The 20,146-nt window shown below is 47.0% G+C and overlaps 1 protein-coding gene across 1 annotated transcript in view; it reads right to left on the bottom strand.

Moving 5' to 3' along the window:
* Nucleotides 1–14,495, bottom strand: part of NLRP8 (NLR family pyrin domain containing 8) — a 41,195-nt gene extending 26,700 nt beyond the window's left edge. Inside the window, exons 1-5 of the mRNA XM_017546518.2 lie at nt 14,129–14,495; nt 10,352–10,426; nt 6,179–7,778; nt 3,816–3,986; nt 123–290 (exon numbers count right to left, since the gene is read on the bottom strand). Coding sequence (XP_017402007.2) covers nt 123–290; nt 3,816–3,986; nt 6,179–7,778; nt 10,352–10,426; nt 14,129–14,495 — 2,381 coding nt within the window. The remainder of the gene's footprint in view (nt 1–122; nt 291–3,815; nt 3,987–6,178; nt 7,779–10,351; nt 10,427–14,128) is intronic.
* Nucleotides 14,496–20,146: the final 5,651 nt, after the last annotated feature.

Raw genomic sequence — 20,146 nt, 5'->3', positions numbered from 1 at the left:
GTCGAACAAAGCTGACAGCAGATCAAAGGAAAGGAGAGGGGAAAGCTGAGCCTTTCGTCACCACCCCTGAAAAGACCATCCAACTACCCTGGTTCCCGCTCGATCCCCATCTCAAATCTCACCTGAGACACTGCAGATGGCACCGTGGGGATCTCAGCGCTGTGCAGAGAAGCTTAATGGCCTTCCACTCCACTTCCACGTGTTGTATTTCCAAGTATCTCAGGTGCTTGCTCCCCATCAAAACACTGATTAAGTCCTTGTTCAACACGGTGCGATTCACACGCCGTAAGCTGGAGAGGGAAAGTGTCTCCTTGTAATAGGGTCCCATCCAGGGTCATGGAATTCTGTGGCCTCACAAATAAGGCTCCCTGAAGCTACAGCTGCATGTGGGACAGGCACCATCCCACCCTCGGGGGGTTTACAACTGAGTTCAGGCCATTGAAGAGTGACACAAATGTGTGATTATTCGGGTCCTATCGTGGGAAAACTGTAAGTGAGCCTGAATGACTAACAGGATGGGAATTGTATCAGGCTGAGGTCTATGAGGTCTTTCCTAAAGCAAAGGGAAGGTCATCCTATTCCTGAAGGATTCAGAGGAATTTTTTTCCCCACACTATCCTAAAATCATGCTCTTCCTGTTTTAAAATTTTTAGTTATATTTCTTTTTCTTTTTCTTTTTTTGAGACGGAGTTTCACTCTTGTTACCCAGGCTGGAGTGCAATGGCATGATCTCGGCTCACCGAAACCTCCGCCTCCTGGGTTCAGGCAAGTCTCCTGCCTCAGCCTCCTGAGTAGCTGGGATTACAGGCACGCACCACCATGCCCAGCTAACGTTCTCTACGGAGTTTCACCATGTTGACCAGGATGGTCTCGATCTCTTGACCTTGTGATCCACCCGCCTCGGCCTCCCACAGTGCTGGGATTACAGGCGTGAGCCACTGCACCTGGTCATCATGCTCCTTTTCTAAAATCAGCAACACAGATTTGCCCTGCACCTCCAATGCTTGTGTTCACTTCTGAATCTCTTTCCCCTTCAGCTAATTAGTTGTTTAATAACAATTTTCTTGAGGTATAATTGATAAAGAAAAACCTGCATACACTTAACGTATACAACTTGATGAGTCTGGGTGTATGCACACATCCGTGACACCATTACTACCATGGAGGTGGCTAACTAGTTCTTATACATTTAATCAGTCCATAAGGAGGGGGTCCTTTTGTGCAACACAGAATTCAGAACTGAGTTCTTGGCCAGGCAGAGTGGCTCATGCCTGTAATCTCAGCACTTTGGGAGGCCAAGGCCAGTGAATAAGGAGGTCAGGAGTTAGAGACTATCGCGACCAACAAGGTGAAACCCCATCTCTACTAAAAATACAAAAATTAGCCACGTGTGGTGGTGCGTGCCTGTAGTCCCAGCTACTTAGGAGGCTGAGGCAGGAGAATCACTTGAACCCAGGAGACGGAGGCTGCAGTGAGCCGAGATCACGCCACAGTGCTCCACCCTGGGCAAGAGAGAGAGAGAGACTCTGTCTCAAAAAAAAAAACAAAACAACAACAAAAAAAACACTGAGTTCTCATCTCAGCTCAACATCCCTTATTACGCCATCTTACACAAGTCTCTTAATCTCTCTGAAGTTCAGTTTCAGGTCTACAAGGGAGCGCGTAAGACATTTTCTCCTTAGGATGGCTGTGAGAATTAATCCCATTAAATTCTCAGCCCAGTGCTTGTCACATAGTAGGCCCTTGTGAGCAGGAGCGAATAACAGCTATTGTAATAGGAGAGAAAATATATCTGATAATGGCCAGGGCTCATGTGATGCCTGGTGGCTTATGTCAAGGAAGGGGCCAGGGGTTCACAAAGCGAATTATTGGGTTTTTGGATCTTAAAAACCCTGGAGAGATAGAGTGTGGAGTAGTGGCTAAGAGAACTGATTCTGGAGCCAGATTTTACTGCTTAGTAATGATGCAACTCATGCCTCGCTGTCTTCATCCGTGAAAAAAGGACACCTACTTCTTGGGGTGAGTCTTAAGAGCATTCATATGCTAAGGACTTAAGATAGCCTAGCAGACAGTAGGCATTGCATACATGTTCATTCTTACCTCATTCAAAATAGTGGCTGGTTGTGGTGGCTCACACCTATAATCCCAGCACTTTGGGAGGCTGAGACAGGTGAATCACCTCAGATCAGTTTGAAACCAGCCTGGACAACATAGGGAGAGCTTGTCTCTATAAAACATTAAAAAAAAATCAGCTGTGCCATGGTGGCACATGCCTGTGGTCCGAGCTACCTGGCAGGCTGAGGTGGGAGGATTGCTTGAGCCCAGGAGGTCAAGGTTGCAGTGAGCCATGATGTTGCCACTGCACTCCAGCCTGGGCAGGAAAGCAAGAACCCACCTGAAACAAAAAATGAAATAGTGTTTCCCCTCCTGCATGTAAATCTCATCCTTCCCAACCCAGTTCAAACGTGCCGTCTCTGGTGAGGCTTACCCCACGCAGGGCACTGCTGATGGTGGTGTGTTAGACAAGCACAGAGTGTGACTGAAGAAGATGAACTCCAGGCCGTCTGTGGTGGAGTGCTTTCTGAAGGCTTGTCAGACAGTATCTCAGACAAATCGATTAACCTCTCCAGCTCTCACTTTGCTAAAAAATGGGGGCCGGGCATGGCAGCTCACCCCTGAAATCCCAGCACTTTGGGAGGCTGAGGCAGGCAGATCACTTGAGGTCAGGAGTTCAAGACCAGCCTGGCCAACATGGTGAAATCCGGTCTCTACTAAAAATACAAAAATTAGCTGGGCACGGTGGTGCATGCCTGTAATCCCAGCTACTCTGGAGGCTGAGGCAGGAGAATCACTTGAACCTGGGAGGGGGCGGTTGCAGTGAGCTGAGACTGCAGCACTGCACTCCAGCCTGGGCAACAGAGTAAGGCTCTGTCTCAAAAAAAGGGAATTATAGTACATATCAACACTTCAGAGGAACACAGCGGTGAACTGTACGCAGTGCTTAGATAGCACATGGCTTCTGTAAGGCGATGTCCCTCCAGAGTAACAACCTCACCCTGGGTTATGCAGTGCTGATCCCGCTTCAGGCATGGTCCTACAGGCTTTTCATGCAGGACTATGCTTACTCTTCCTGTCATAATGGTCATTTAGTTTTATTTATTGTTGTTTGTTTTGAGACAGGGTCTCACTGTCGCCCAGACTGGAGTGCAGTGACCCGATCAGGGCTCACCATCACTGCAACCTCTGCCTCCTGGGCTCAGGTGATCCTCCCACATCAGCCTCCCAAGTAGCTGGGACTGGTCTTGAACACCCGAGCTGAAGCAAATAGGTGTGAGCCACGGCACCGGGCTGATCATTTGATGGAGGGATGCGTTGAAGTGCACCAGGGAGGTGCCAGGAATCCCATGACTCATGGTATACATGACTCACTTAATGACACAGAGGTATTAGGCTGGTGCAAATGTAATTGCAGTTATTGCCACCAATGGCAAAGACTTCCTTGCATAGAATTCCTTCCAGTGGGATTTGTGTTATACTCACAGTAGCTTTTGTAGTTTTTGCCACTAATGGCAAAAACCACAATTACATTTGCACCTACCTAATAGAACTTAGTGACAGGTCAAGCTGGCAGGCTGGCTCCAGTTTGTGGTTTCCCCCACCGAGCACCCCACGACTCAATCCTCCCGCACCCTCCACCCAAGGCTGGACATGTTGCCTTCGGGAAGTCTAGTGTGAGTGGAGAGGGAAGGAAGAAAGTGGATGGAAACAGACGCTCTCCACAGAATTCCTTCCAGTGGGATGTGTGTCATACTCACAGTAGCTTTTGAAGTTTGCACTGAGGGTGCTTCAGTGCGGCAGCAAGAGCCTTCAGAAAAGGAGGCTGTAAAGCACTGCTGGTCAGAGTCAGGACTTCCAGCTTCTTGTTCACGGCAAACACAGAGCATAAGTCTTGCCACCAGTGAAGGAGCTCATTGCTCTCTGGTGCTCTACACGGGAGAAAGAAGAGCCAACGCCTCATCGTTAAACCAGAGAAAACCGACCAGGAAACCCAGGGCTGGTGCTCTCAACCCTGGTTAGGGCCATAGGTCTCTGGTGACTCTAAGACATCCTCATTTAAATGAAACACTCAGAAAAACCATCGCGAGACTTTTCATGTCATTCCGGGGAGACACATGGCCTCAAGTAAGAGCCCTGTATTTTCCCATGACTTGGAAAAAAGGAAGTTGCTTTTATTTTTAATTTTTATTTGTTTTTTTGAGACAGGGGGTCACTCTGCCACCCAGGCTGGAGTGTAATAGTCTGAACACAGCTCACTCTGCCTCCGCCTCCCAGGTTCAAGCAATTCTCCTGCTTCAGCCTCCTGAGTATCTGGGATTACAGGTGCCCACCACCACGCCCAGCTAATTTTTGTATTTTTAGTAGAGATGGGATCTCACTATGTTGACCAGCCTGGTCTTGAACTCCTGGCCTCAAGTGATCCACCTGCCTCGGCCTCCCAAAGTACTGGGATTACAGGTGTGAGCCACCGCACCCAGTCTGTTTCTTTTAATTCAAGATGGAAAAGATGTTTTTACTTAAGGAAAAAGATGCTGTAGAGGTGTGCTGCCCGATACGGTAGCTATTTACGTTTAAATTCATTAACATTAAATCTAACTTAAACATTCCTTTGCTTGGTCACACCAGCCACATTCCAAGAGCTCAGTGGTTGCATGTAGCCAGTGGTTCCCACATTGGACAAGACGGACACAGGATGTTTCCATCATCACGTTAAGTTCCACTGGAGAGCACTTTACTTGAGACCAAAAGCTTCTGATACACAAAGGTGGGAGGGAGGCTGGGCACAGTGTCTCCCGCCTGTAATTCCAGTGCTTTGGGAGGCCAAGGTGGGAAGGTTGCTTGGGGCCAGGAGCTGGAGATTAGCCTTGGTGATGTAGGGAAACCTCTTCTCTACAAAAAAAAAAAAAAAAAAATTAACCAGGCATAGTGGTGCATGTCTGTGATTCCAGATACTTGGGAGGCTGAGGTGGGAGAATCATTTGAGACCAGGAGGTGGAGGTTGCAGTGAGCCATGACTGTACCACTGCAGTCTTGGGTGACAGAAAGAGACTCTGTGTCCAAAAAAAAAAAAAAAGTAGGAGGGATAGATGAAGCAAGGTTCCATGTATATGTGCATGCAGGACTGAGGCAAGGAGGGTGAACAGCATGTCTCACTATGCGCAGGATTCTCCCAGGTTTAGCAAGGGAAGTCCTATATCCCAGGAACACTTTTAGTCCTGGCAGTAAAACTGAAAGTCCTGGATCCCAGAAATCTCCTGGATGCTAAACAAACTGGGACAGCTAGTCACCGTAGATACACGTTTGTCTCAAAACAGAAGTACTGGTAGGGCATGGTGGCTCACACCTGTAGTCCCAGCACTTTGGGAGACTGAGGTGGGTGGATCACGAGGTCAGGAGATCGAAATCATCCTGGCCAATATGGAGAAACCCAGTTTCTACTAAAATATGAAAAATTAGCTGGGTGTGGCGGCATGCACCTGTAGTCCCAGCAGCTCGGAAGGCTGAGGCAGGGGAATTTCTTGAACCCAGGAGGCGGAGGTTGCAGTGAGCCAAGATTGCGCCACTGCACTCCAGTCTGGCAACAGAGCAAGACTCCCTCTCAAAACCAAACCAAACAAAACAAAACCAAACAAACAAACAAACAAAAACAGAAGTACTGGCCAGGCACAGTGGCTCATGCTTATAATCCCAGCACTTTGGGAGGCCGAGGCGGGAAGATCACCTGAGGTCAGGAGTTCGAGACTAGCCTGGCCAACATGGTGAGACCCTGTCTCTACTAAAAATGGCAAAATCAGCTGGGTGCAGTGGCACCTGTCTGTAATCCCAGTTACTCGGGAGGCTGAGGCAGGAGAATCGCTTAAATCCAGGAGGCGGAGGTTGCAGTGAGCTGAGATTGTGCCACTGCACTCCAGCCTGGGCAATAGAGCAATATTCTGTCAAAAAAAACCCCAAAAAAACAAAAAAACCACCCACAACAGAAGTACTGCACAAACTGGACTAGGGAAGAGATCAGAAATGTTTGCGGATTGACCCCTAAACGCCCAGGAGCCTGTAGCCGAGCCCCCGCTTCCTCCCACCCCCCGGTAGGGTGGGCTACCCAAGGAGAGATGGAAGCACTTACTCAGAGCCAGGATGGGAACCGGAGCTGAGCTTCCACACGTTCACGAAGTTCAGGGTGACAGCCAGCTCCATCTCCTGCAAATTTCGACAGTGCTTAAGGCAAAAAGCAGACACTTGAATGTCTTTATTCTTGACAATTCTCAAAACAGCTTTATGATAACTATCTAGGGCTTGGCACATGAAGGCTTCCTCCTGGATTTCATGCAGACAGTAGAATAACTGTGGAACCCCACAGCACGGAGGAGGTGGGTCACATTTATGCAACCGAGGGATGACTTTCAGCAGTTTCCTCTTGTTTCCAAAAGACACCCTGCATCTGAACGAGTGTTCCACGATGGGAGTGCAGGCCCTGTTTAGAAGGCCGAATAAGAAAAGCCCCATGTGTGAGAGAGAGTGTTTGCCTCCGCAGTAACCCGCTAGCAGGTGCTGGATATTTGCGTGGTTCAAAACATGAAAGTTTTTGAGTCTTTGTGGGAAACAGAGAACATAAAACAAGGCCGCAAAAAAGTCCTGAAAAATCAAGAGGGTAAAGGCATAGCGGTCCTCCTCAGCTGCAATTCTCCGAAGAATATTCACGCCAAGGAACGTGGCGACTCCCGTCTGGTCCATCTTTGCTCTTTCGAGATCTTTTTTACCAAACATGCATTTTCTGTGCCACACACCATCTGCGGCCAAGCCACACAGACCTTCTAGCTGTTGGAGGTGGGTCCTTCTGGAAAAGTTCTCAGCTCTGATTGATAACAAGCTAGAAAGATACCTGACGAACACAGAGGTGGCGTTTGGACATGCCTGTGTGAGCTCGTGTCCTCTCTCCATTTGCTGTTTCAGACAAGAACAGACCATCCAGCAAACCACAGGGACCTGACACATGGAGAAGAGAATGGTGTTTTCCATGGCAAAACTCAAGACGTCCTCTCCCTCCTTCGTGTGTCCAAAATAGGCCCGGAAATACTTGATTTTTTCCGTCGTATTAAACCCCGTAAGGGTTACGAGAGAGGGAGACTTCAGCAAGGGCTGAAATGTCTGCCAAGAGGTAGATCTTATCATGATCAGCAGCGTGGCCTCTGGAAGCATACTTTTGTTCAGCAAACTGCTCAGCAGGACAGACCCAGGCAATTTCTTCCTCCAGTCTTCACTCAGATCCTCCGATCTGTCAATGAGGGCAGATGTGAAGTCTTCAAAGCCATCCAAGAGGAGCAGAAGCTGGTCTGGTTTGGACATAATCTTTGACACGAGGTCCTGAGATCCGGGCCACCTGTGCTGCATCAGCTCCGAGAAGCTCTGCTCCGCTGTCTGGTTCATCTCTTGGCAATGGAAGTAGAAAGCGCACCAGGGCTTGTGGGCGTAGAACTTGTTTCTGGCCCACTCACACATCACCCTTTTGGCCAGGGTTGTTTTTCCAATCCCAGGAGCTCCCTGGATGACCACGGTCCTGGGCTGCCTACCCTGCGGTCTCCTGGGCAGAAGCAGACACGGTAAGTACTCCTCATGTCTGCACACGCCTTGGTACAAGAAGTCCCTGCAGTTTCCGGGCCACGTTGAATTGTCCCATATGGGAGAACACTTTTCTATCACGTTCCATTTGTAGTGCCATATTTTATCTAGATTTGTGAGAGGAGAGAAATAAAGGGTGCAACATTAGAATTGATTGTGGGAACTAACAGAGCAGTAAGAAAACCACCTCAGCCGGGCGCGGTGGCCCACGCCTATAATCCCGGCACTTTGGGAGGCTGAGGTGGGCGGATCACCTGATGTCAGAAGTTCGAGACCAGCCTGACCAACATAGTGAGACCGCATCTCTACTAAAAATACAAAAAATTAGCTGGGAGTGACAGTGGGAGCCTGTAATTCTAGCTACTCAGGAGGCTGAGGCAGGAGAATCACCTGAACCCAGGAGACGGAGGTTGCAGTGAGCCAAGGTTATGCCACTGCACTGCAGCCTGGGCCACAGAGTGAGAACTCCATCTCAAAAAAAAAAAAAAAAAAAACGGTAAAAAGAAAAAAACACCAGTCTCGGGGTCCACTTGAAGCCCTGTGAGGCCCTTGCATAAGTGAAATACATTTCCTGATGCTGCTGCATCATTTAGGAAGGAGCAACGAACAGAAAACTCAACTTGAAATGCCTTAAACAAACAAGGACTGCCTTCTATACAAGAAGCCTGGCGGGCGTAAGGCTGTTGAAATTCGGTCGAGTGGCACCATAGTTTCAGGACTGGCAGCATCACAATTCCCTCAGCCCTTTCTTTGTATGTCTTGCCTCACAGAGAGAAGACACCTGCTATAGTGTTAGCTGTGTTGTCTGCATTCAAATCAGAAATACTTGGGAGGCCCGGGTGCCGTGGCTCATGCCTGTAATCCCAGCATTTTGGGAGGCTGAGGGGGGTGGATCGCTTGGGGTCAGGGGTTCAAGACCATCCTGGCCAACATGGCAAAACCCGATAGGGCTGGGCACATGTTATTCATAAATAAAACTGGGTTCTGTTAACACAGAAGGTAGAATTGTTTGGGCAAACAGTTAATAAGATCTATCACAAACCTTCATCCCAATTTGTTATTCTTCTTCCCTACCTCTCTCCTTCCCTCAACTATAAACTTCACAAAGACAGAGACGATGCCTGGTTCTCACTAGATCCCTGGCTGACAGGTAGGAGAAGGCTTTCTAGAGGCCCAAGGTCTATTTATTATTAGCTTAAAGACCTTGAGCCAGTCAGACTCTCTAAGCCTCAATCTTGCCATGTCTAAAAATACAAAAATTAGCTGGGTGTGGTGGTGCACACCTGTAATCCCAGCTACTCAGGAGGGGGAGGCAGGAGAATTGCTTGAACCCAGGAGGCACAGGTTGCAGTGAGCTGAGGTCACGCCACTGCTCTCCAGCCTGGGTGACAGAGTGAAACTGTGTTTAAAAAAAAAAAGAAAAAAAGGGCCGGGCACGGTGGCTAATGCCTGCAATCCCAGCACTTTGGGAGGCTGAGACAGGCGGATCATGAGGTCAAGAGATTGAGACCATCCCGGCCAACATGGTGAAACCCCATCTCTACTAAAACACAAAAATTAGCTGGGTGTGGTGGCGCACACCTGTAGTCCCAGCTACTCAGGATGCTGAGGCAGGAGAATTGCTCGAACCTGAGAGGCGGAGACTGCAGTGAGCCAAGATCACGCCACTGCACTCCAGCCTGGTGCCTGGTAACAGAGTGAGACTCTGTCTCAAAAAAAAGAAAAACCTGGGAGAAGAGACACACTCTATTGAAGCGGTCCCCAAGTGGCACGTAAGTTTTCCATGGACCAGGTGGCGGGAGGTGATTTGGGGATGATTCAAGTGCATTACATTAGCATGCACCTTAGTTCTCTTATTATTACATTGTTATATATAATGAAATAATTATACAATTCAGTATGACGTAGAGTCACTGGGAACCTTGAGCTTGTTTTCCTGCAAACAGACAGTCCCATCCAGGGGTGATGGGAGACAGTGACAGATCATCAGGCATTAGATTTTCAGGAGCGCACAGCCTAGATCCCTTGCGTGTGCACAGTTCACGACATGGTTTGGGTTCCTATGAGAATTTAATGCCACTGCTGATCTGACAGGAGGTGGAGCTCGGGGGTTATGTGAGTGATGGGGAGAAGCTGTAAGTACAGAGGAAGCATTGGCCACTCACCTCCTGTGTGTGGCCCAGGTCCTAACAGTCACAGACTGGGACTGGTACATGGCCCAAGGGCTGGGGACCCCTGAGCTAATGGTTTGTGTCTTTTTTTGAGAAAGAGTCTTACTCTGTCACCTGCGAATGCAGTGGCATGATCTCAGCTCACTGCACCCTCCACCTCCCATGTTCGAGCCATTCTCCTGCTTCAGCCTCTGGAGTAGCTGAGACTACAGGCACCCACCACCATGCCTGGCTAATTTTTGTATTTTTAGTAGAGATGGGGTTTCACCATGTTGCTCAGGCTGGTCTTGAACTCCTGACCTCAGGTGATCCACCCGCCTCAGCCTCCCCAGGTGCTGGGATTACAGGTGTGAACCACCATGCCTGGCCTCTTTTTGCTTAAGTTCTGATTGTAGAAGAGACACTGGGTATGGTAACTTACAATCTGCCTTGTGTTAGGAACTGAGCAGCTCAACCCAATCCACAGCCCATTTTTCCACCAGAGGGTCTGTTATGACGCAGACACATACCAGATTCTTTTTCCTGCAGATTCACTTGTGTTTCTGCTGCATTCAAGTCCCCTAGCTCCAAGGTAGGTAGAATGTCTGGAACAGAGAAAAGGAGGCTGTCCCATGGGAATGATAGGACCTTCGTAGCAGGGACAGCATGAGCCAATGGCCGTTTTAAGGCAGGAGAGGCCACAGGGATGAAGAGTCTCACCCTCTCACCACCTCTGTTCAGGGAGAGTGATTTTAAGTCTGTGGTAGGATGTGTACAGGTTCTATGCAAATAGGATGCCATTTTATATGAAGGAGTTAAACACCCACGAATTTTTTCAGTACCCTTGAGGAAGAGCCTGGAATCAATCCCCCAAGAATACCAAGGCACCTCTAGTTTAATAAGTATGTGTGCACATATGTGTACGTACATGTGTCTAACTATGTATACACATACACATGTAGTCATTGATTCTTGTTACGTATGGCAGTTCTGCCCTGTAACATTCTTGTGAACGCCACATTAGCTAATACTGAACCATTGCTCCCAAGAAAATACATGGTTCGTTTCCTGCTAATCTCTGGTTACTAGATTTTCATTGACTAATCAATAGAAAAACTTGTTTCACACATGTTTTTGTTTAAAGACACCTTATTTAGTATATATTGTTGATTAACATTGAGTTCATGGCCGACCACACCTGAAGGAAGCTCATCTAACAGGTGTGTTCTCTCCCTAAGGCACGGCACAGCCTACTTGCCCTGAGAAACACTGAAATGCACACTTCTGAGTGCTACTTTAAACAGCAAAGCCACCAACTCAAAGCACAAAACTGTGGCACCAGATAGACGTGGAAATGACTGTGGCTTACAGGGTGAGAGCTGAAGCCAGAAGGTAGAGCGTCGCCTTGTCTGACCTCAGCTGGGAAGTCAGCTCAATGTTTCTGCCGCTTTGCTTCCTGGGAGTGATCTTGCAAGTGCTGTCAGTTATCGATTTTGGGGTTAAAAATGCATTTTAGTGAGTAGGCAAATTCACGAATACAGAATCCATGAATAATGAAGATCAAGTGTGTCTGTGTGTGTGTCTGTGTGTGTGTGTGTGTGTTCTGACACAAAGTTTTGCTTTTGTCACCCAGGCTGGAGTGCAGTGGCGTGAACTTGGCTCACAGCAACCTCCACCTCCTGGGTTCAAGCGATTCTCTTGCCTTAGCCTCCCGAACAGCTGGGATTACAGGTGCCTGCCACCACATCCAGCTAATTTTTTTTTTTTTTTGTACTTTTAGTAGAGACAAGGTTTTATCATGTTGGCTGGGCTGGTCTCAAACTCCTGACCTTAGGTGATCTGCCCGCTTCCCCCTCCTAAAGTGCAGGGATTTCAGGAATCAGCCACCAGGCCCGGGCTCTCTGTGTGCTTTCATCAGGTTTTAGTAAACATTAACATTTTCTGTTAAACACTAAGATTTTCTCTATCACTGAGCCATGAGGTTTCCGTCCCCTCTGATTTTCCTTTCCATTGACACTCTCTCCTCCTCACATGATCAGCTATTTCCTCATGTGTTAGGTCCGAACCTTAGCGCCACTTCCTCAAAGAGGACTTCCTGGGCTGCCTTATCAGAAGAAAGTCCCTTTTCGCAATCAAGTATTCTCTAGCCATCTAATATTTGAGCACCGATGACACGCTAGGTGCTGAGCCAGCTGCTGGGGTGACAGTGGCTAAGGAGACACAGGGCAGCCACCCTCCTACTGCTTACGTTTAAAATTGTGGAGCTGATGTCTTCTCCATTTTTGCTGATGAGACGGACTCCTTACAGCATCAGCTATTGGGAGAGGTGGGTTCATATCTTCTGTCATGTTTCTGGATTTGTGTACTTTTTAAAAAATACAGTAGTCCCCCCTTCTCTGCAGGGTTTAGATTCCAAGATCCCTAGTGAATATCTGAAACTGTGCATAGTACTGAACCATACAGATGCTGTTTTTAAGATACATACCTAGGCCGGGCACATTGGCTCACACCTGTAATCCCAGCACTTTGGGAGGTTGAGGCAGGTGGATCACCCAAGGTCGGGAGTTTAAGACCAGCCTGGCCAACATGGTGAAACCCTGTCTCTGTTAAAAATACAAAAATTAGCCAGGCTGGTGGTGTGCACCTGTAATCCCAGCTACCTGGGAGGCTGAGGCTGGAAAACTGCTTGAACGCAGGAGGTGGAGGTTGCTTGCAGTGAGCTGAGATCGCACCACTGCACTCCAGACTGGGTGAGAGAATGAGACTCCATCTCAAAATAGAAAAAATAAACAACGCAATCAAGAGAGTAATGAGTAAAATATTGAGAAAAGACTTTAAAAGGTATTAGGTTCTGAAAATTACAGAGGATAAAGTTGTCTGGNAAAAACATACCTACCTATGATAAAAGTTTAAATTATAAATGAGGTACAGGAAGAAATTAACAATAATAATGAAATAGAACAATTATAATACTCTACTATTATAAATGGTATGTAAATGTGGTCTCTCTCTCTCTCTCTCAGAATATCTCACTGCAGGCCAGTCACGGTGGCTCATGCCTGTAATCCCAGCACTTTGGGAGGCCAAGGAGGGTGAATCACAAGGTTAGGAGATCAAGGTCATCCTGGTTAACATGGTGAAACCCCATCTCTACTAAAATTACAAAAAATTAGCCAGGCGTGGTAGCACGTGCCTGTAATTCCAGCTACTTGGGAGGCTGAGGCAGGAGAATCGCTTGAACTGAGGAGGCGGAGGCTGCGCTGAGCCAAGATCGCACCACTGCACTCCAGCCTGGGCGACAGAGCAGGGCTGGAGTGCAGTGTACAAAAAATAAATACATACCTACCTATGATAAAAGTTTAAATTATAAATTAGGTATAGTAAGAGATTAATAAAATAGAACAATGATAATACTCTACTATCATAAATGGTATGTAAGTGTGGTCTCTCTTTCTCAGAATATCTCACTTTACTGTACTCACCTATTTTTGGCCATGATTAACCATAGGTAACAAATTTCAGAAAGCAAAACCTTAGATAAGGGGACTAGTGTAGTCCAGCTCTGCTTTATACATATTGAAGATGAGGTTTAGGATTACAATATTCTCTTGTGGGACTGACCCTTTGTTGCTGCAAGATGGCCTTTAAAATCTTTAACCCTCTTGCTTTGTATATAACACTGTGGACATCACACTAGCTATACCAGCTTTCTTCTGCCTACTGTTTCCACAGCACACGTTTTTCCACTATTTTACTTTTTACTTCTCTATGTCTTCTTTTTTTTTGTTTGTTTGAGACACGGTTTTGCTCTTGATGCCGGGGATGGAGTGCAACGGCAGATCTTGGCTCACCACAACCGCCACCTCCTGGGTTCAAGTGATTCTTCTGCCTCAGCCTCCCAAGTAGCTGGGACTAGAGGCACCTGCTACCACGCCTGGCTAATTTTTGTATTTTTAGTAGAGATGGGGTTTCTCCATGTTGATCAGGCTGGTCTTGAACTCCTGACCTCAGGTGATCCACCCACCTCAGTCTCCCAAACTTCTGGGATTACAGGCATGAGCCACTGTGCCTGGCCCTCTATGTCTTCACTTAATGTTCATGTCATATAAGCAGTATTCACTTAAGTTATTTTAAAAAAAATATGCCCACATGGCAGCCTTTGCCTTTGGGTTGGATCCGTTATCTGCCTCCACTGTTTGCATTTTCTCCCAGATGGCCAGTAGGTGACAGGGGTAGTGAGTAGAATATTTAGTTAGCTGCCCAGCAGCCAAGCCCACCCCCACTTTATCCACCAGATCAACACTCACCATTCATCTCCCTGTGTACCCAAACCCACATGTTATCATAGTTCATCATGGCAAAGATTTTGCAAGTCATATCCCAAGCTCGCCGTCCAGGAAAATGCTCTATCAAGAGATGAACCACCTCTGCCCAGCTGGCTGTCTCGACCTGGTCCCAGGTGACAGGGACGGTGCCAGCATTGAGCTCATTCAGTAAGAACTGCTTGAACCATTGTAGCTCCTCCTTGCTCACATGCTTCATGTACAGCATGACCCCATTTTCACACGGGGAGCCAGGGTAGCAAGACAATGTCCAGGGTGAAAGATAAGAACTGTGAGTGGAGGGGGACGAAAAGGGAGTGGGGGTGTCAGAGGGTGGATTCACATCACTCATCTTTAGTCAAGGCAGAGAACACCTCGGCGTCCACGATAAAGACAACCAGTCAGAAGAGAGAAACATGAGACCTGCGGAGACATAGAACAATAAAACAAGAAGATGAAAACACCACCCAAGAGGACAGATTTATTTAGTGCTTACTTGGCAGAGCATTCTGTGTGCCAGGTACTCCCTTTACCTCCTTTCTTCAAAGATTCTCTGCCCTATGGAAAACCTGATGATGCATTGAGTGTTTGGGATTGGTCTGTTAGACTAATGGACTGTTTGTTGTTTTTATTCTCTATGCCTCCTTTTGGGAAAGAGGCAAGCAAAATATCAAAGCCTTCATAAAAGGTTTAGCAAAAAGGAAAAATAGAGGCAGGTAAAATAATTCAATGAAGCTAAAATCTGGAAAATATATGGTTGGTTAGAAGACTCCATGAGATTAAACATGATTTCAAATTGAACAAAGTTTTTATTCGTAAAAAATGGATCATGCATTAGAGAAATGCAAATCAAAACCACAATGAGATGCCATCTCACACCAGTCAGAATGTGATTATTAAAAAGTCAAACAACAGATGCTGGTAAGGTTGCAGAGAAAAAAGAACACTTATACACTATCTGTGGGAGTGTAAAGTAGTTCAACTATTGTGGATGACAGAGTGGCAACTCCTCAAAGACCTAAAAAGAGAATTACCATTCAATTCAGCAATCCCATTACTGGATATATACCCAAAGGAATATAAATAATTTTACTCTAAAGACATATGCGTGTGTATGTTCATTGCCGCACTATTCACAATAGCAAAGACATGGAATCAACCTAAATGCCCATCAGTGATAGAATGGATAAAACAAATGTGGTACAAATACACCCTTGAACACTATGCAGCCATAAAAACAATGAGACCATGTCCTTTGCAGGAACATAGATGGAGCCAGAGACCATTATCCTTAGCAAATTAACAGAGGAACAGGAAGCTGAATACCACATGTCCTCATTTATAAGTGGAAGCTAAATGATGAGGACACATGGACGCAGAGAGGGAATACCACACACTGGAGCCTATTGGAGGCTGGAGGGTGGGAAGAGGGAGAGGATTAGGAAAAATAACCAGTGGGTACTGAGATTAATACCTGGGTGATCAGATCATCTGTACAACAAACCCACCCACATAACACATTTACCTATATGACAAACCTGCACATCTATTCCTATTTCTAAAAGAAACATTAAAAAAGGGAAAAAAATGATCATGGGTGTGTTTTTGTCCCCCTCACCCCAACTTCCCGTAATAGCTTCTTATTTTATTTCTTATTTATTTATATAGTCTGAGATGGAGTCTCACAGCAGCCCTCAGGCTGGAGTGCAATAGTGCGATCTCGGCTCTCTGCAACCTCTGCTTCCTGGGTTCAAGCAATTCTCCTGCCTCAGCTTCCCAAGTAGCTGAGATTTCAGGCACCCACCACCACACCTGGCTAATTTTTTTGTATTTTTAGTAGAGACAGAGTTTCACCATGTTGGCCAGGCTGGTCTCAAACTCCTGACCTCAAGTGATCCACCTACCTCAGCCTCCCAAGGTGCTGGGATTACAGGCATGAGCCACCGTGCCTGGCCAATACCTTCTAATTTAACACTTTCCCCCTTTATAACTTATTTGACACCCAAGCCCCTGGATAAACTTGTTTAATCGACTCAGTCTTCCCGTGAGTCCAGAGTAGCTGGGCTTGCTCCCCGGACAAAGGTGAAGGGCACCTGGGAGGCTGACTCTTGCTAGTGCTCCTCCCGTCCAGTGGGTGGCGCTGCATGGAGGCGCCTAACCCAGTCACATATTTTCTACCTCTATTTACTGCATGACCATTGCTGACCATGTTCCAGCCATGGTGAGCTGCGGCTTTAAGAAATTTGCAGGGCTGGCTGGGCCCGGTGGCTCACGCCTGTAATCCCAGCACTTTGGGAGGCCAAGGCAGGTGGGTCACTTCAGGCCATGAGTTCAAGACCAGTCTGGCCAACGTGGTGAAATCCTGCCTCTACTAAAAATACAAAAATTAGGTGGGTGTGGAGGCGCGCACCTGTAATCCCAGCTACTTGGGAGGCTGAGGCAGGAGAATCGCTTGAACCTGGGAGGCAGAGGTTGCAGTGAGCTGAGATCGCACCCCTGTACTCTAGCCTGGGTGACAGAGCAAGACCCTGTGTCAAAAAAGAAACAAGAAAGAAAAGAAGGAAGGAAGGAAGGGAGGAAGGGAGGGAGGGAGGAAAGAGGGAAAGAAGGAAGGAAGGAGAAAGAAAGGAAATTTGCAGGGCCAGGGAGGATGTTGACAATTACTTCATTGTTTTGTTTTACTCTCATTCACTGCTGAAGGGAACATAAGCAGGGGGAAGCACTCTGAAAGTCCTTTTAACAATATCTACCAATCATGTGTGTGCTGCCAGGGAACCCAGTGGTTCTACTTCTAAAACTGCACCCTACAGATATATGTGCATGTGCCATAGGCATAAGCCAGTCCGTCTTAGTCTGTTTGGACTGCTGTAACTAACACCATACACTGAGTGGCTTATTAACAACAGACATTTATTTGTCCCAGCTCTGGGGGCTAGAAGTCCAAGATCAAGGTGCTGGCAGATTGAGTGTCTGGTAGGAGCAGCACACAAAAAATTAGCTGGGCATAGTGGCAGGTGCCTGTAATCCCAGCTACTAGGGAGGCTGAGGCACAAGAATCCTTTGAACCTGGGATGCGGAGGTTGCGGTGAGCTGACAACAGGCCACTACCTTCCAGCCTGGGTGGGGAAAAAAAAATAATTACATTCCATGAATCCTTTTTTGTCCATTCTACCAAGGAGAAAAGTGAAGCTGAACTAAGTTAAGTGCATTCAGCCCAAGCTGTGAGTGTTGGGAACTGGCACTTGGAACCTGATGGGATTCCTAAGCCCAGGAGCCGAGCAGTGGGGGTGAGAGACACCTGCCGTTTTTGAAGAGGAATGCTTGCAGAGGGCATCTCAAAGTCAGCGCTGCTTAATTCTGGAGGCTTCTCTGCACCTTGCTGTTTCTTCTTTGTGTCTACAGCGATCGTGATTTTTTTCTGAATGCATCAGCCAATGGCGACCCTAGACCTCTGGACACCTGGAGACGCCACAACGTCTCTTTCAGGTCTTAGGATTTTGCGAGTGCTGTGAGTTACCTGACTCCACTTTGGAGTCAGGAAAGCTCAGTTTCAGAGACTGGCAAGGGTTTTATGAATGAGGGTGGGTAACGTTCACTGTTGAATCTCTAGCGCTCCTGATTTTCAATATGGGCCCACCGGGTGCGGCCAACTCAAGTGTCTGCCATTGTAACTGTCAGGACGTGGATGACGAGGAAGAGTAGGTTGAAGAGAGAAAGGAACAACACAAAACAGCAACACAGAACTCACCCTGCAGAGAATTACTCTTCCTAGCTCCTTCCTGTCAAAGCAGAAATCACTTGGTCTGCCCCACCCCCCAACCCTTATAGGTGCTGGGGAATTCAGGAAACTGGTAACTTCTCGTCCCATTGGCCGGGGCTGGCTGGCTAGAATTCCTCTGCATTGCCCTGATTGGGAAGCATGTAGCGCCCTTGATTCAGAATTAATGGGCTGCAGGACTTGGCCCTACAGGTGCTTCTGATTTGTGAAGGAACTTCTCCCTTGCCTCTTAGGTCGAGAAGAAGCAACAGAAAATTAAAAATTTAGAGAGCTTCCCAAGCTCATTAGAAGGCTGAACTGAGCGTCATATTCAGTCCTCAAGCACCACTTCCCATTTGGAAACATTTAGGGTAATTCACAGGCTAGTCTTGTTCACATGTTTATCTCTTCTACTTGGAATACAATTGTATTGAGCCAAAGGGGGGTCTCAGTATCATCAGGGACCGATATAGGTCCCGCATACAACAGGCCCCGTCTCAGGGAGGCCCAGAGACACAGCTTGTGGGAAAAGGAAAACTCACCAGCAGAGAGTGCAAGGGAGGTGAGGTTGGGAAGGATGGGCTTGAGGAATTAAAAAAAAAAAAACCTATAGTTGAAGGGATGAAAACCCACAAGATAACCAACTTTATCAAGTTTGTATCAACTCATGATAGAATATCAGCAGTTTTTATGTATGAGTTTAAAATTTTATTTTATTTTATTTTATTTATGTATATTTGAGACAGGGTCTTGATCCATGGCCCAGGATGAAGTGAAGCGCTGCGATCATACCTCACTGCAGCCTCGGCTTCCTGGGCTCAAGGGATCTTCTGCCTCAGCCTCTGGAGTAGCAGCGTTACATAAAAGGGGTCCCAGTCCAGATCCCCAGAGAGGGTTCTTGAATCTTGTACAAGAAGGAATTCAGGGCGAGTCCAAAGAGTATAGTAAAATCAAGTTTATTAGGAAATAAAGGAATTAAAAAATGGCGATTCCGTAGACAGAGCAGCCCTAGAGGCTGCTGGTTGCCCATGTTTACGGTTATTTCTTGATGATATGCTAAACGAGGGGTGGATTATTCATGCCTCCCCTTTTTAGACCATCTAGGGTAACTTCCTGATGTTGCCATGGCATTCGTAAACTGTCATGGCACTGGTGGGAGTGTGGCAGTGAGGCTGACCGGAGGTCACTCCCGTCACTGTCTTGGTTTTGGTGGGATTTGGCCGCCGTCTTTACTGCAAGCTGTTTTATCAGCAAGGTCCTTATGACCTGTATCTTGTGCTGACCTCCTATCTTATCCTGTGACTTAGGATGACTTAACCATCTGGGAACGAAGCCCAGTAGGTCTCAGCCTCATTTTACCCAGCTCCTATTCAAGATGGAGTCGCTCTGGTTCACACGCCTCTGGCATAACTCACTGCAGCCTCGGCTTCCTGGGCTGAAGGGATCTTCTGCCTCAGCCTCTCGAGTAGCAGCATTACTCAAGAGACCATAGCTACATGCCAGCACTCATGGCTAATTTTCTGTAGAAACGAGGGTATCACTATGTTGTCCAGGCTGGTCTTGAACTTCCGGCCTCAAGTAATCTCCTGCCTCAGCCTCCCAAACTGCTGGGATTACAGGCATGTGCCATCATGCCCGGCATATGTATAAATTTTATATCACACAGGTTATGATGATGTGTTTTCAGACATCAGCAGAGAGAAAGTCAAAGGTAAAATCACTTTCATTAGGTTTACAGGAAATAGCCAAGAGTATGTTGTCAAACACTGGGGATTTTTGGCCACCTCATAGGTAAGTAATGAGACTTCGTATAATTTTGAACTTTCCTTTCTTTTATTATATAGGAGATTCAGCATGTTTTCAGATGGCTAAGAGTCATTGGCTTTTCTTTGCTTACAAACCATTATTGATTTCTCCATTTCATTTTGGTAATTTTTCAAAGCTCTTTATAGATTAGACATACGCTGAGTGTGTTGGCCTATGCCAGTAATCCCAGCCCTTTAGGAGGCCGACACAGGCGGAGTCTTTGAAGTCAGGAGATCGAGACCAGCCTGACCAACATGGTGAAACCCCATCTCTACTAAAATACAAAAAAAAAAAAAAAAATTAGTTGGGCATGTGGGCACATGCCTATAATCTAAGCTACTTGGGAGGCTGAGGCAGGAGAATCACTTGAACCTGGGAGGCAGAGGCTGCAGTGAGCCGAGTTGTAACCATTGCACTTTAGCCTGGAGACAGAGCAAGAC

The sequence above is a fragment of the Cebus imitator genome, unplaced genomic scaffold, assembly GCF_001604975.1.
Source record: "Cebus imitator isolate Cc_AM_T3 unplaced genomic scaffold, Cebus_imitator-1.0 Scaffold190, whole genome shotgun sequence".
NCBI classification, from domain to species: domain Eukaryota; kingdom Metazoa; phylum Chordata; class Mammalia; order Primates; family Cebidae; genus Cebus; species Cebus imitator.
The sequence above is the reverse complement of the archived record's forward strand: the minus strand, read 5'-3'. Positions and strand labels throughout refer to the sequence as shown.